Source organism: Anastrepha ludens, chromosome 3 (assembly GCF_028408465.1).
Source record: "Anastrepha ludens isolate Willacy chromosome 3, idAnaLude1.1, whole genome shotgun sequence".
Lineage (NCBI taxonomy): Eukaryota > Metazoa > Arthropoda > Insecta > Diptera > Tephritidae > Anastrepha > Anastrepha ludens.
In genome coordinates, this window is record NC_071499.1 from 75,615,415 (window position 1) to 75,629,562 (window position 14,148).

General features: G+C 38.9%; 1 protein-coding gene across 4 annotated transcripts in view; it reads right to left on the reverse strand.

Moving 5' to 3' along the window:
• Window positions 1–609: 609 nt before the first annotated feature.
• LOC128858229 (scoloptoxin SSD14) overlaps window positions 610–14,148 on the reverse strand; it is a 94,283-nt gene continuing 80,744 nt past the window's right edge. For 2 of the 4 annotated variants that reach the window (XM_054094314.1, XM_054094316.1), the window contains exons 3-9: window positions 11,764–11,867; window positions 10,943–11,414; window positions 6,484–6,897; window positions 5,974–6,424; window positions 5,716–5,906; window positions 1,549–1,906; window positions 610–1,486 (exon numbers count right to left, since the gene is read on the reverse strand). In XM_054094314.1, the coding sequence (XP_053950289.1) occupies window positions 1,340–1,486; window positions 1,549–1,906; window positions 5,716–5,906; window positions 5,974–6,424; window positions 6,484–6,897; window positions 10,943–11,414; window positions 11,764–11,867 (2,137 nt within the window). In that variant the 3' untranslated portion in view covers window positions 610–1,339. The remainder of the gene's footprint in view (window positions 1,487–1,548; window positions 1,907–5,715; window positions 5,907–5,973; window positions 6,425–6,483; window positions 6,898–10,942; window positions 11,415–11,763; window positions 11,868–14,148) is intronic. The other 2 variants (XM_054094315.1, XM_054094317.1) reach the window with 2 other exon arrangements.

The window sequence follows — 14,148 nt, forward strand, 5'->3', positions numbered from 1 at the left end:
ATTCATTTGCGTGTATTCTCATTCCGTATACGTAATATCCGTATAAGGGAAACACGCAAATATTGTATTTTTCACACTTACACAACGCACGCATACTTTTACCGATTTCTTTAAAACTTCACATAAACCATCTATGGACCAATACCAATGATCTGTGAAAGTTTAATTGAAATCGGTGAATGCGTTTAGGCGTGAATCGGCGACTAACGAACACAAAAAAACGTCTCCATTTTTATATATAAGATAAGAAGAGAAACCACATGCAGAATCCGATACAAATGAGAAGTAGCGATTGGCATTCGTTCATGTGTCGTATGTAATAACATACAAACATGTCGAAATCTGCGAGTAGCACTCGAGTTGGTGCATTAGTGTATGTCCACTCATACGCTAGCGCTGTTCGTTCAAAATCATGAAGTGAGAAAATAAGAGACTTTGTGCAAAACTCCAAAAACAAACTTTTACTTATACAAACGAGTTCCTGGGTGCGTTCCCACATAAGATGAGAGAGTTTCCCCTCTTATCATCTACACAGGGGTTTAATAAATAAAATTGTAAACGCGCTCACCCGAATCTGAGATTAACGCATCGCACACCTCATTATCAACTGCCCAGATTTCCATCAAAACTGCACATCAAATGCAATAAATATTCTTTAAAGTGTGTTTGATTTTGGTTTAAAGCTTTCGTCAGTTTCCTTTATTAAAATTTTTGAAAAAAAACGCATTTAATCAGGTGGTTTATAGCTATACTTTTTCAGTACCTATTTGTAGTTGAATACTGATTGTTGCGTTAAACAACTGTTTGTATGTGATTGGAATTCAGCAATATTTCGGTGTTCGTGTATACATATATTTATTATGCAATAGATTGGTATGTATTTGGGTATGTATGCTCATGATATGAAATAACTCTAAGAATACATAATACTTAAAAAATTACAAATTACACATTACAAATACAAATAGAATACTACAATTTACAAGTTGTCAAAAAATGTACAAAAGTCAGTTTGAGTTCTACATTTGGAGTTTCTGCTTGCTGCTGAGAATTGCTGTATTCATGCATACAATACATACGCACGTAAATACTATAAATTACAGCTTAAAAAATTGTTTGCTTCGTTTTGAATTCTCCACGGTTCTTTTATCGTACAATTTACTTTTTTTTTTTATTATATTATATTTAAATACATAGCATAAAAGCATTATAATTCTTTCCATTGACTTTGTTGCATGTAGATCTTAAATAATCTCGCGTTTTGTTTGTATATTGGACTTAGCGCACACTTATGTATACATATGTACTATAAAAAGTTTGAGAATGAACTTTTGTGCTTTTAAAAACCAGCTACGCCGCCACGTTTTCTATAGTCTGCATTCGCATATATCGCTGTGTCGTTTCGCGCGATGGCGCACACCACCGAACCAATATCCCTAAACGGTTGCAACTTGTGACCTTTCGCCTGCAGCAGCTTCAAGACCTCCTACGGATTTGTGACAGTTAGTTTTTGATCATTTTAAATTTGTTTTTTTTTTTGGTTTTTACCTCACTAAATTTGCCAAATTCGTATTGTAATACATTTGGCACAAGCTGATGATGTATGCGGGGTGCATCAATCGCTGACTTGATATCTTGACCGAACCACAAATAGCGCGCTGCCACTTCTACAATGCCTGATATGATTTTCGAGCCACCTGCAGCGCCCAGTACCAAGCGCACGTTACCTTTCTGATCGGCCAAAATCATTGGCGACATCGACGACATGGGACGCTTGCGGGCATCAATGAAATTGGTGGGTGCCGGCGGTAGACCGAAGGCATTTGAACTGCCAGCTACAGAGAAATCATTCATGCCACTGTTAAACACGATGCCTGTACGGCGACCTGCCTGGCTGGCACCAAAGCTGTGGAAGAAATTATTGATTGATTGAAATTGTGTTTCTAAATATCCGATATGTAGTGGTAATATCCTTGTACCACTATTAATTCGTACCCCGACGATTTTTCTCATACATACGTCGCACGTCAATCATATTTGACTTGTGAACTAGACAGCTGCAGTATACAAACAAACAAGCAATGGAGCACGTAAAGGCCAAAATAAAAATTTTCATCACTCAAAATATTTTTTTTGTTTTATTTAATTAATTAGAAAGTTATTCAAAAACCAAATTGGATGATTAATTTTGCGCCACTTTGTATATAAAATTATGAATACTAAGTTTCGCGGTTCGATAAGAGAGGGAGTAGAAATACCCTGCATTTTTTTGTTATATTGGCACACTCTTCATATGAACGTATCTGAAGTTTCATTTCAATCTACTTACACATTCTTTGTTTACATGCCATTTAGTCTCGACGTGTCACGGAATTTGGGAAACAACTAGTATAGAGCGGTGACTGAATTTTAATTCTTGGAAGGCTTAAAAGCAAAGGAAATTTATGAGCAAATGTTGAAAATGTATAAGGACTTTTCGCTATCCATTAGTACGGTACAAAGATGGATTGCTGAACTGAAACGTGGTCGTCCAAGCCTTGAAGACGATCTACGTCAAGGACATCCAAAAACATCAACAACACCAGAAATCTAAGAAAAAATACAGGATATCGAATTGGAAAATCGTCCAATGACTGAAAGAGATTTAGTAGAAGCCCTACGCATCTCATTGGGCAGTGTAAGCAATATTTTGACTAAAGTTGTGCTTCGTTTCATGACTATGAATGAGACTTGGGTCTATCACCATAATTATAAATCAAAATAAAAGACTAAATATTGGTTTGAACCTGATTCTTGGGCTCCGAAACGAGTTCGTGTCCAGAAATCGGTCAAGAAGGTGTTAGCATCAGTTTTTTTGAGATGCAAAAGGAATTTTGTTTGTGGATTTAAAAAAAGTAAGTTCTGATTATTATTGTAAAGGGTTTTCCAATAAGAGGTGTTATTTTGATATTCAAAGAAAAATGATATTTTTTAATAGGACTATGAATAAGTTCGTGCGGTTTTTTTTCGAAATTTGAAACTTTATTGACGTAAAATGGTTACAAATTTAATATTCAAAATATTGTCCATCGCTTACTACTACTTTTTCCCATCTTTCTGGCAATTCACGGATTCCCTTTGTGAAAAATTCGGTCGGTTTTGCCGCAATCCACGAATCGATCCATTTTTTGACTTCATCGTAATTACGGAAGTGCTGGTCAGCCAGGCCATGTTGCATCGATCGGAAGAGATAGTAATCGGATGGCGCAAGGTCTGGACTATACGGCGAGTGGGGTAGGACATCCCATTTGAGCGTTTCTAAGTATGTTTTAACCACTTGTGCAACATGTGGCCGAGCATTGTCATGTTGCAAAATAACTTTGTCGTGTCTATCGGCGTATTGCGGCCGTTTTTCTCGCAGTGCTCGGCTCAAACGCATCAATTGTCGTCGGTAGACATCCCCCGTAATCGTTTCATTCGGTTTCAGTAGCTCATAATACACAACACCCAGCTGGTCCCACCAGATACACAGCATAACCTTCAGGCCATGAATATTCTGCGCCGACGTCGATGTTGAAGCATGGCCAGGGTATCCATACGTTGCCCGACGTTTTGGATTGTCGTAATGGACCCACTTTTCATCGCCAGTCACAATTCGATGCAAAAAACCCTTTCTTTTGTGCCGTTGAAGCAGTTGTTCGCATGCCATAAAACGGCGTTCAACGTCTCTTGGCTTCAATTCATACGGCACCCAATGGCCTACCTTTCGGATCATTCCCATGGCTTTTAAACGTTTGGAAATGGTTGATTGATCAACTCCCAAAGTTTTTGCAACCTCTTCTTGCGTTTGAGCCGGATCTTGATCGAGCAATTCCTCCAATTCGGTATCCATGAACTTTGGCGGCGCACCCTCGCGTTCTTCGTCTTCCAAGCCAAAATCACCACTTTTAAAGCGTGCAAACCACTTCTGGCACGTTCGCTCAGATAGAGCATGCTCACCATAAACTTCCACCAAGATACGATGACTTTCGGCTGCTTTTTTCTTCATATTAAAATAATGAAGAAGAATTCCCCGCAAAAACACATTATTTGGCACGAAATTCGACATTTTCAAGTGTGGTAAAAATATTGTTGTTTACGCTTCAAATAAAAAACTTATACTGACGTTTGTGCCTTACGACAGTAGCTCTCCAATGAATGTTTGGAAATGTGGATCGATGGAATAATAATCAAGTTACGCCATCTGTTGTAAAACCGCACGAACTTATAAATAGACCTATTAATACAAATGATCGGATGTTTATTTCATTATAAAGAGGAAGGTATGTCGTTAATAGTGGAAAATAACATCGGGCAAATGACTACCACGACCACGCTTAAAGGACAATATCCTTTTCATGAAATTTTCCATAACCGAATTGCAAAGTGGCTGCTCTATGTACTCGATAGCCTCACGAATTCCATCTTTGAGGTCTTGAATCGACCCAGGACTGTTGGCGTTGACCTTCTCTTTCACGTGGCCCCAAAGAAAAAAGTCACAAAAAAGTTAAACTGCAAGATCTCGGTGGCCAATTGCGATCACCTCTTCGAGAGATAACACGGTCCGGAAACTTTTCCCGTAAAAGATCAATGGTTTCGTTGCTTGTGTGGTACGTAGTGCCGTCTTGTTGAAAATAAACGTTGTCCAGATCAATACCATCCAATTCCGGTCATAAAAAAATCGTTAATTATGTCTCGATAGCGATAGATAACACCTGTTATTGGAAAACCCTTTATAATTTCAGATCAAGTGAAAGAAAAAACTGGTGAAAAAAAACTCAGTTTGCAAAAGAAACAAACAATTTTTCATCAGAACAATGCACCGTGCCACTAGAGCAATTTGACAATGGTTAAAATCCATGAATTAAAGTTCGAATTATTGGAGCATCCACCGTATTCACCAGATTTGAAGACCTAGCGACCACCATCGGTTTTATAGACCTGATGCGTGGAAAGCGTTTTCCATCCAAATGAGGTCAAAACAGCTGTGAAAGCGTATTTTGCAACCCTTCTAGATTCTCACTTGAGAGAGGGAATTCTAATATTGGAATCTCTTTGGAACAAGTGTATTGATGTTCAGGAAGACTTTACTGAATAATAAATTGTATTTCAAACCATAAAATTGTGTTTTTCTGTTAATGTTATTGAACAACTTAGTACGAGTATATCGCTTTTTCTTTTCTTAAATATATTATAGTTCATACTACAACAAAAACTACAATATATAACACAAAGTTTCAAACTTTGTACAAAATTTCATCAAAACTTTCAACATTTTAACCAGAAACCAGAATAAAACTTTTCTCGGTATGTAATTTCATGTTCCATTGAGTTATGGTATAGGCTGATGTGCTTTGCCTTTTCTTCCATACAAAGTACATGGTCGATTTTTTTATGTGGAAGAAAAAGCCTAGCACTATCAACACAAAAATGTCCTTGCAAAATTGGTGGTCACTTGAAACTTGCATTTTGTTATACCCAAATTCAATGGACTTTAAAACTGCATACCAGAAATTTTACTGGATATTCTGATTAAAAAGTTGAAAGTTATATAGTTTTTGTTGTAGTGTCAAATATATTTTTATAAAAAAATAGTGATGTGTGTAAAATTTTGCAATGTGATGTGTGTGAGAAGAAATCGTAGGAGTACGAATTGATAGTGGTATACTTGCCCATTATACCCCATGTTATACTCACTATTCGTTGACGGAACTCGTCACGGAAACTGCATCGCCGTTGGGTGCTAAAACAACTATTTGTGAGGTGCCCGCATCATCTTCACCCATAAATTGTGCGCCATAATCGAAGATTTCCTTGTGAACTTTGTCAACGTTGATCTTTTCACGTATACTTATGCTGTACTCGGGATTTGTCAACCTGCTGACGAGCTGTTAATAGTTGTGAGATAGGAGTTAGTTTATCGTATAAATATTGAATAATCTGCCAGCAACTTACTTCACGAACATCATTGAACCGCAAATCACCCAACTCCCAGCGCTTTGCAAAGCCGAACTTTAGTGCCTCCGCAATGCGATGGAGCGTGCCCGCTTCGTTTTGTGCGCCATACAAATCGGCTTTGGTAAAATTGAAACCTTCCAAAATGCTGAGTATATTAGCCACAACAGTACCGCTACTCACTGGCGGCACAGCATAGAGTATATCATCGCCCAATTGCATGGTTATAGAACTGACCATGTCGGCGGAGTAAGACTCCAAGTCGTAAGCAGTCACTGTGCTACCAAGATCCTTAAGATCCTCTACAACCATGTGCGCCAACGTGCCATTGTAGAAGTCAAGCGGTCCATTTTCAGCCAAAAGTTCATAAGTTTCACAAAGCACTTTTTGTGGTTTGATTTTGGTGCCGACCGGATACAGCTGACCAGTGGTGGCATTGACGAAAACATCGCTGTCGAATTTGCAAATCGTAAGTGAAATGTTTTATATATTAGTAGGTTTCTCACTTACGTCAACACAGTGTTGTTCTTCATGTGATGCCAACGATAGTTCAAAGCATTCCATTGATGATGTGTCAGATAGAAACCTTCATGGCATAATTCAATCGAAGGTTCGACGAGCGTCTTCCATGGCAACTTGCCGAAACGTTCGTGCGCGCGATGATAGCCCATCAGTTCACCCGGCACCGCAATCGAAAGTCCACCATTCAACGACAATTCCAGTTTGCCATCGAACATCTCTTGGAATGCGGCGAACGGTGCAACTTCACGTGCGTCGATCGAGTAGGCGTGCTTATTTTCCTTCAAGTAGATATTCATTAGCATGCCTCCACCAATACCCATGCTATGCATGGTGAGGATACCATTGCACAGGAGTGTAGCAATAGCGGCGTCAACGGCACTGCCCTTCAGATCCAGCATGTGACTGTGGGAATGAGAAGATATCGAAGAGTTAAAGGACCAAAAAATTTGATGACAAAATATAATATACCTATATATAAATGCAAGATATATAGGAGAGAACAACCTGTGGGCGCGCAAACTATATAATTAGGAATAATAAGAGTAGAGTACTGTTGAAAAACGTGTCTTAAAAAAAACCTTTCGTAGGAAGCTGGTGTGAGATTATAAGGTAGTCCAGTAAATAAGATTTTGTTATAGGTTTATTATTATTAGAATATATATTAAAGATCAAGAAGACACGAAGGCCGGATAGCGCGCCCCGACGCAAGCCAAGTTAATAAAGTTGCAAAACTGCCACCACCAGTTCTGCGAGATATGTACCACGTTCACCCAAGATTTAGGGATATTCCGCAAATATGGGAAAAACAGCACCTTGTAATTAGCAAAGGGAACTGAACCTATCATCAGCTTACCGATCATCGTGCTTGCTTGATATAACAGATAAGCACCTGGAAACTCTACTCAAAACTTAACTGGTCGTCATGATAAATCATGCAAGATATTAAGGCAGCACAGCTCTAAAATAAAAGCAATCGAATATATTACAACCAGCGCAGCAAGGCGGAACTCAATACAGGTGAGCAGTTTTTTTTTTCCTCCTAAGATGGCAGAAATTCAGTGCACAGTGCAAGATGAAAGGACCTACTAAAGGTGTTAGACTAAACTTTTCAAATTTTAATATATTTACAGTTTGTCATGGCAAGCCACAGTGAGATCGCAACTTTATGTATCAAATTTCAGAGCATCCGTATAAACTTCACGTCTGGCGCAGCACGAGGCTGAATTCTTGGTTCTGACTTGCAAGGCATTATACGAAGATCATCATCATCATTCGGCACTACAACTTTGTGTAAGATTTGGCCTGCTGAACAAAATGTCTCCATTTGATTTGATCCCAGCTGATTCCTTAAAGTTGTTGACTTTGAGTTTCCTCGTGCCGGCTTTTTTCGTTGTTTTAGCGTCGTTGAGCTCTATGGGGTCCATTCTCATGGTATGGTCTGGCCACCTTAGTCTTTGAGCTATGATTTCATGGATCCATTTAATACGACATGGGGCGTTGCCTTTGCCTACACCGAAGTTTTACCTCAAAATTTTACGGAGGTACTCAATATAAAAATGTCCGGCAGCATTTACTTGTCCAGTCGTTTCTGCAGAAGATTTTGGATCAGTCAATGCATCACGAAATTCAGAAAAATCTGGCCATGATAACGTGGGTAGAACCACGTGGTCTCAAATTGGACGCGTAGAAAGTAGAGTTAATGCCCTTAAATAAGAAGCACATCCTATCAAAAATCAGAACGCAAACTTTTCTAAAAAAAAGAAAGCTTAAAAAAATAAATTATTGATGATCAACAGGTTCTCTGTTCTTTTATACGGAACCGAGCTGTGGGCAAATGCGTTAAAGTTAAATTAACTGTATAGAGTATTGTTATAATGAGTGTAAGCTCTGAGAGCCGTCAGCCCACAGTACTTTATCAGTCCCATCTGTAGAAGTCAATCAGCTTATTAGGTTGCAAAAGAAAAAAGCTGTGGGATCTAAACCAAAGACTGATGTAAAAAGGGCATAATAGAATCGCAGAATAGTAAATTAAAGAAGTCATGGTAAGACACACAACTTGAGCGCCACAGATCACCGTTTTGTTGGGCTGGGTACAGCCCATGAAGGTTATCAGTGAAACTTCGAAGTGAACTGCTTAGCGAAATTAGCCGCCATCTTAAACTTCCATGGACCAGAGCTCTTTAGTGGTCTTACCAAAGCTCAAATAAAGCAATGTATCAAAGACTGGAGAACAGGTGATTTACACGACACTCCATGTACATTGCAGGACAGAGACAGGCTGAACTATTTATACTTCCTTCCAGTGGAACATCAAAAAGGCTTCCAAATCTTGAGAGAGCTTACTTACGAACTCTCACTGGATAATACACGGGACATTGTAATCTTCACTATCATTTCATGAAACTAGAATTAGTAGAAACAAGGGTCTGCCGTTTTCACAAACTATATGATGAAACACTAGAGCACATTTTCTGTAAATGTGCAGCTCTGCCAAGCCCCTTACGCGTCCGTGATGCGACTCTAATGCATTATCCATTAGTGATATGGTATCGAATGGTAGTCACGCACCAACCCATTCGGCTACGGCGACCGCCCATTCGGTCCATTATAGTCTAATAGTAATAATAAGACTGTGGTAAGACTATTGGAAAAGCAGCACAATTGACAGATGGCCAGCTAAGCTTATAAAAGATGTTGATGTATGGTACAGCAGGAATTTCGGCGAATTAAATTATTAAATAACCTAAATGCTTACTGGACGTGACTATTTCTAGAAGCAGTTGGTCATAATTGGGGAAACCGAACACTCAAAATTCAAGTGAGCTGAAACGAACGAAGGTGACGCTGAAAGCACATTTTTTAAATGCTCACAAATGACAAGCTCATGAGCAGAAAAAACAAATTCGGAGAACAACAGCAGATATGCGAAATGCGTTATTCGAACGTAAAAGCGAATGCAGATCTACAGATAGGAATTAAGGCGAATTCACACGAGGTTACTTCGCTATAGCATTGATGTTTCGGATATGATACTATGCAGTTTGTTGTGCGCTAACCACAATTATCCGGTCCAAAAGTACTCATCATTCCGCTCATATTCCGTACATCTGGGGATCTCTTTCATCTTTCGACTTCCCGGCTATTGGGGTATACTGTAACATGATAAAGTTTGAGGCGAAAATGAAAATTAGATCTACTTTTTCATTGACAGGCAGGTGTCGATAAAATTCCTCTCTAAGTAATCAACAACCTCCATGGTAGTTATGAAATACTAAACGATATGACTAAGTAATTTCGCCCAAGTGTAACATGAGTTCCTGGCTTTGCGATATCAAGGGGAGTTGTAAGGCAAACAAACATGTAATCTACTTATTGGCGAGAAATTTGTAAGAATACCGACCCAAAGAAGACGTAACGAATCTACTTGCAGATTCACTCGACCATCGTGACCGGCCCTCAATGCAAAACGCACAGAACCTCTGCTGAGCCGAAATACCAAAATTTGTAAGCATAGTCTTAGCACATTAATTTCCGCTATAAAGGGGTATAATGTTTAATAATCAGCCGTCTAGAGGATAGGCGCACCGAAACATGAATTCTGCATAAGAAAGATGAAGAGTCGATTTTCTTTGCCATTGTCCAGTTTTATCCAGATGTAGATTCACCATTTTAGGTAGACAATTCTTCAATGAATTAGAAGACCTCATCACGGGAGAAATTAGGGATCTTCTAAAGTTTCTGAGCAGTTCATATTGATTTTAGGAGAGATAAGGGCAAGTTCGCCATGCGGTATCACATTGGGCTACGAGACTGAGTATGCCCCATGGTGAACAACCGCTTCATCCTAACCTAATTTGTTATTACCACAATTTTCATTACTATGATAATAATCATTATTTCTTTTTAATTTACCGCACTCAAAAAGCGAATAAAAAATAGTTGCTCTCATACCTAAACAATTTTCGCTTTATCAACAATTAATAAACAAAAAATACCTTTTTAGTGAACCTTACGCCCTACCCCAATTAAAATCGAGTTACGCCTTTTCTAATCAAATATACCGCTTTCGGTAGCTCATTAAATGTTCAAACGAGATTTGATACACAAGAATATAATACAATCCCTTAGCCACTCCTTTCTTTTTTCAGTGTCAAATTTTAAAACAAATTAACAAGCCTCTTTCAATTGTTGATATGTGGTGGATTATCGCATTGCATGTCCACAGCCCGTAAACTTTACTAGAATTTAGAAATTTCAATCCAAAATACTTCTACGCAATTTGCTATCATAATTCTCCATCACTGGATTGAGCATTCAATTAAATTACTCGAAATCAAATAAATTGCAAATAAATTGCGCACCAATGTATGCCTTTTAATTCATTTCCTTTCTTCCCTTTCCATTACCATATCTCTAACTAACCGTATTCCCCTTTACCCACACTCACCTGCCAATTTCGCTGCAAACTTCGCGATCTGAACACACAGCCGCCTGTTCATAAACGCCCAATTTCGATTCGAATTTCTCTTTTATCAATGGTGGCGTGTCCTTAAGCACCAGCGCTTTCCTCGTTGGTTTCGCAAGGCTGGGGGCGATTGATGCCAATGTGGTGGGCACATTGCTGGTGGTTGTAATTATTGGCGCCGTCGCTGGCACAGCAGTGGTGGTTACGGTGAATGGGCTGGTGGGCTGTGTCGCTGATTCACTGAAGCCGGCTGTTGCGATGCTGGCGGCCACAGTAGTGGCGAGAGTGGCTAGTGGACTGCCATCACTGTCACTTGTTGAATTTAACGCTAGAGCGCCGCTTTTGCTATCATCATCTGGCGAGAGAGAAGAATTAGAGGTGGAAGGAAGAGTGAAGGATGTATCATTGTTGATGATTGTGTTGTTGCTTTGTGCATTTGACGTCTTAGACCAATCTGTAGAGTGGTTGTGGAGGTGGTGGTGGGGGTGATGGTGGTGTTCGTGACGTTGATATTTTTTGTTGGTTTTGTGCATTTTCGTTGTTTTGAAAGTGAAAGAGTTGGGGGGAATGAAAGAGAAAAAATATGGAATGCAAATTATCAGTAAACAGGGTAGGTGTTAATTTGTACAGTGCAAATGGGCGTAGATATAATTTTTCTTTCATTCAAATATCTGCCGCTCATGCAATTTTGCAAATAAATAGTAGTAGCTTAATATATGTATATGTATATGTACATACATAAAGCAAAGTGAGTTGAAAGAGAAGCGAATAGAATTCAAAATTTTCAAAGTGCATTTACTTACCGCTAAAGCAGAGACTGATAATGACGTAGGTGATGAGTGCCACGCCGATAAAGCAGATTAGTACTATCGTTAATTTTTTCATCCATTTGAGGATGTTGGCGCGCCTGAAAGTACATACAAAATACAAGTGAAATTTACTAGAATAAATTATACGAGTGCGGGTCAATAAGTCCGTGACTTTTTGTATTTCTGACCCCTTTACTGAAAAAGAAATACTGCTGCTGTTAACAAGCATCTGTCAGTTGACTCCTGTCAAAATTTGAACGTGCTGCGTCAGTTAGTTTGTGTTTTACAGCTACCTTTATCAGACTACCCAGTAATTTGAGGAGAAAATGGAAAAAACTGAATTTCGTGTGCTTATTAAGCCTTAGAAACCCACTGTTTCGACTGTTTTTTGGTCTCTGGTGTGTGATGATGGATCCATGCGTCGTCCACGGTTACAAAACAGCGCAAAAGCTCCTCCATATTGTGATTAAACAACACCAAACCTCCCTGTGAAGTTGTTACACGATTGCGTTTGTGGTCGACTGTGAATTACTGGGTAGTCTGATAAGGGTAGCTGTAAAATACAAACTAACTGACGCTGCACGTTCAAATTTTGACAGGAGTCAACTAACAGATGCCTGTTGACAGGAGCAGTATTTCTTTTTCAGTAAAGAGGTCAGAAATACAAAAAGTCACGGACCTATTGACCCGCCCTCGTATGTATAAAAAAGAAATTACTATTAATTATAAAAAACATTGGATGTGAGTGTGTGTGACCTATAAAATCCGAAATGAGTGAGCCGATTTGGACTAGATTTGGACTAAATTTGGATGAGTTGTGGCGAGTATGAACGTAAAGGTTTTTATGTTGTGTTATTGCTTACTATAAATATATAATAAAGGGTTTTCCAATAGGAGGTGTTATTTTGATATTCTAAGAATAAAGCTATTTTTTAATATAAATGATCGGATGTTTATTTCATTATAAAGAGGGAGGTATGTCGTTAAAAGTGGAAAATAACATCAGGCAAATGACCACCACGACCACGCTTACAGGACAATATCCTTTTCATGAAATTTTCCATAACCGAATTACAAAGTGGCTGCCCTATGTCCTCGATAGCCTCACGAATTCTATCTTCTCTTTCACGTGGCCCAAAGAAAAAATTCATAAGGTGTTAAATCACAAGTTCTCGGTGGCCATTTGTGATCACCTCTTCGAAAGATAACAGGGTCCGCAAACTTTTCCCGTAAAAGATCAATAGCTTCGTTGCTTGTGTGGCACGTAGCGTCATCTTGTTGAAAATAAACGTTGTCCAGATCAATACCATCCAAATCCGGCCATAAAAAATCGTTAATCATCTCTCGATAGCGCAATCCATTCACCAATAACACGTGTTTGGAAAACCCTATATTTGCATTTCAATTTGGCTCATAGTCAGACGATTATTTCCACCAAAAAAATTACGACTTTTGCAACTTTTCTAAAATGTAACAAAAAAAGTACCGTCAAGGAATTATTCACTACTGACATCACTTTTGAAAAACCCTCATAAATATATTACGTTGGGGAATAAGTTCCTAGCGTTTTTATATTTTCTTTTCTTTAATTTTTTATTAGTCTTGAGGCTTAAAAATGGAATACTAAGGAGGTAAAAATCAATATTTTCGACACCTGCTCTTCTTTGCTTTTTATCGAGATCAAAAAGCTGCCGAGACATTTGCGATGTGTATGTAGAAGGAGCCATAGGCGAGTTTACAGCATGAAAATGGTTTGCAAATTCGAAAACTGGCGACTTCGACGTCGATGACACGACACGCTGCGGAAGGCCTTCTGAATTCGAGTCCTTCATACAAAGAAGATCATGATATGTGTTTGGTGGGACTGGGAGAGCATGGCGCACTGGGAAATGCTCGAAAAGAATGCCACGGTCAACAAAGAGCTCTGCATTACCCAGCTACACCGCGTGAATGAGGCTTTTCGTATACCATGAGAAAAGCAGAGCTTCGATGGCGGCATAAAACTGTAGATCCTTCATTTGTGGAAAATCATCAAGAAGCACACCACAAATAAAAGGAAAAACTCGGTCAAACAACCAACAAAGGATGTAAGCACCAATTTTATACCTATATGTATTTATAAGTAGACATCTTCTCATCTCTTAAAGGTGGTCGGCGCAGCCGAATGGGTTGGAGCGCGCCGGATCTGAGTTTTATTCCTAAGAGTACAGAAAACTCCAAAACGAGTAAGAGTTTCCGTCTTCAGTAAGGTAGTAATATTTGTTTAAGTTAAACTAGCCTAATCTTCAGCATCCCAATACAGGAGGTAAAACACATTCATCTCTTTTTTATTTTTTATTTTTTCTTGGATGTGGATGAGGACCGAAGAATAACTGAATT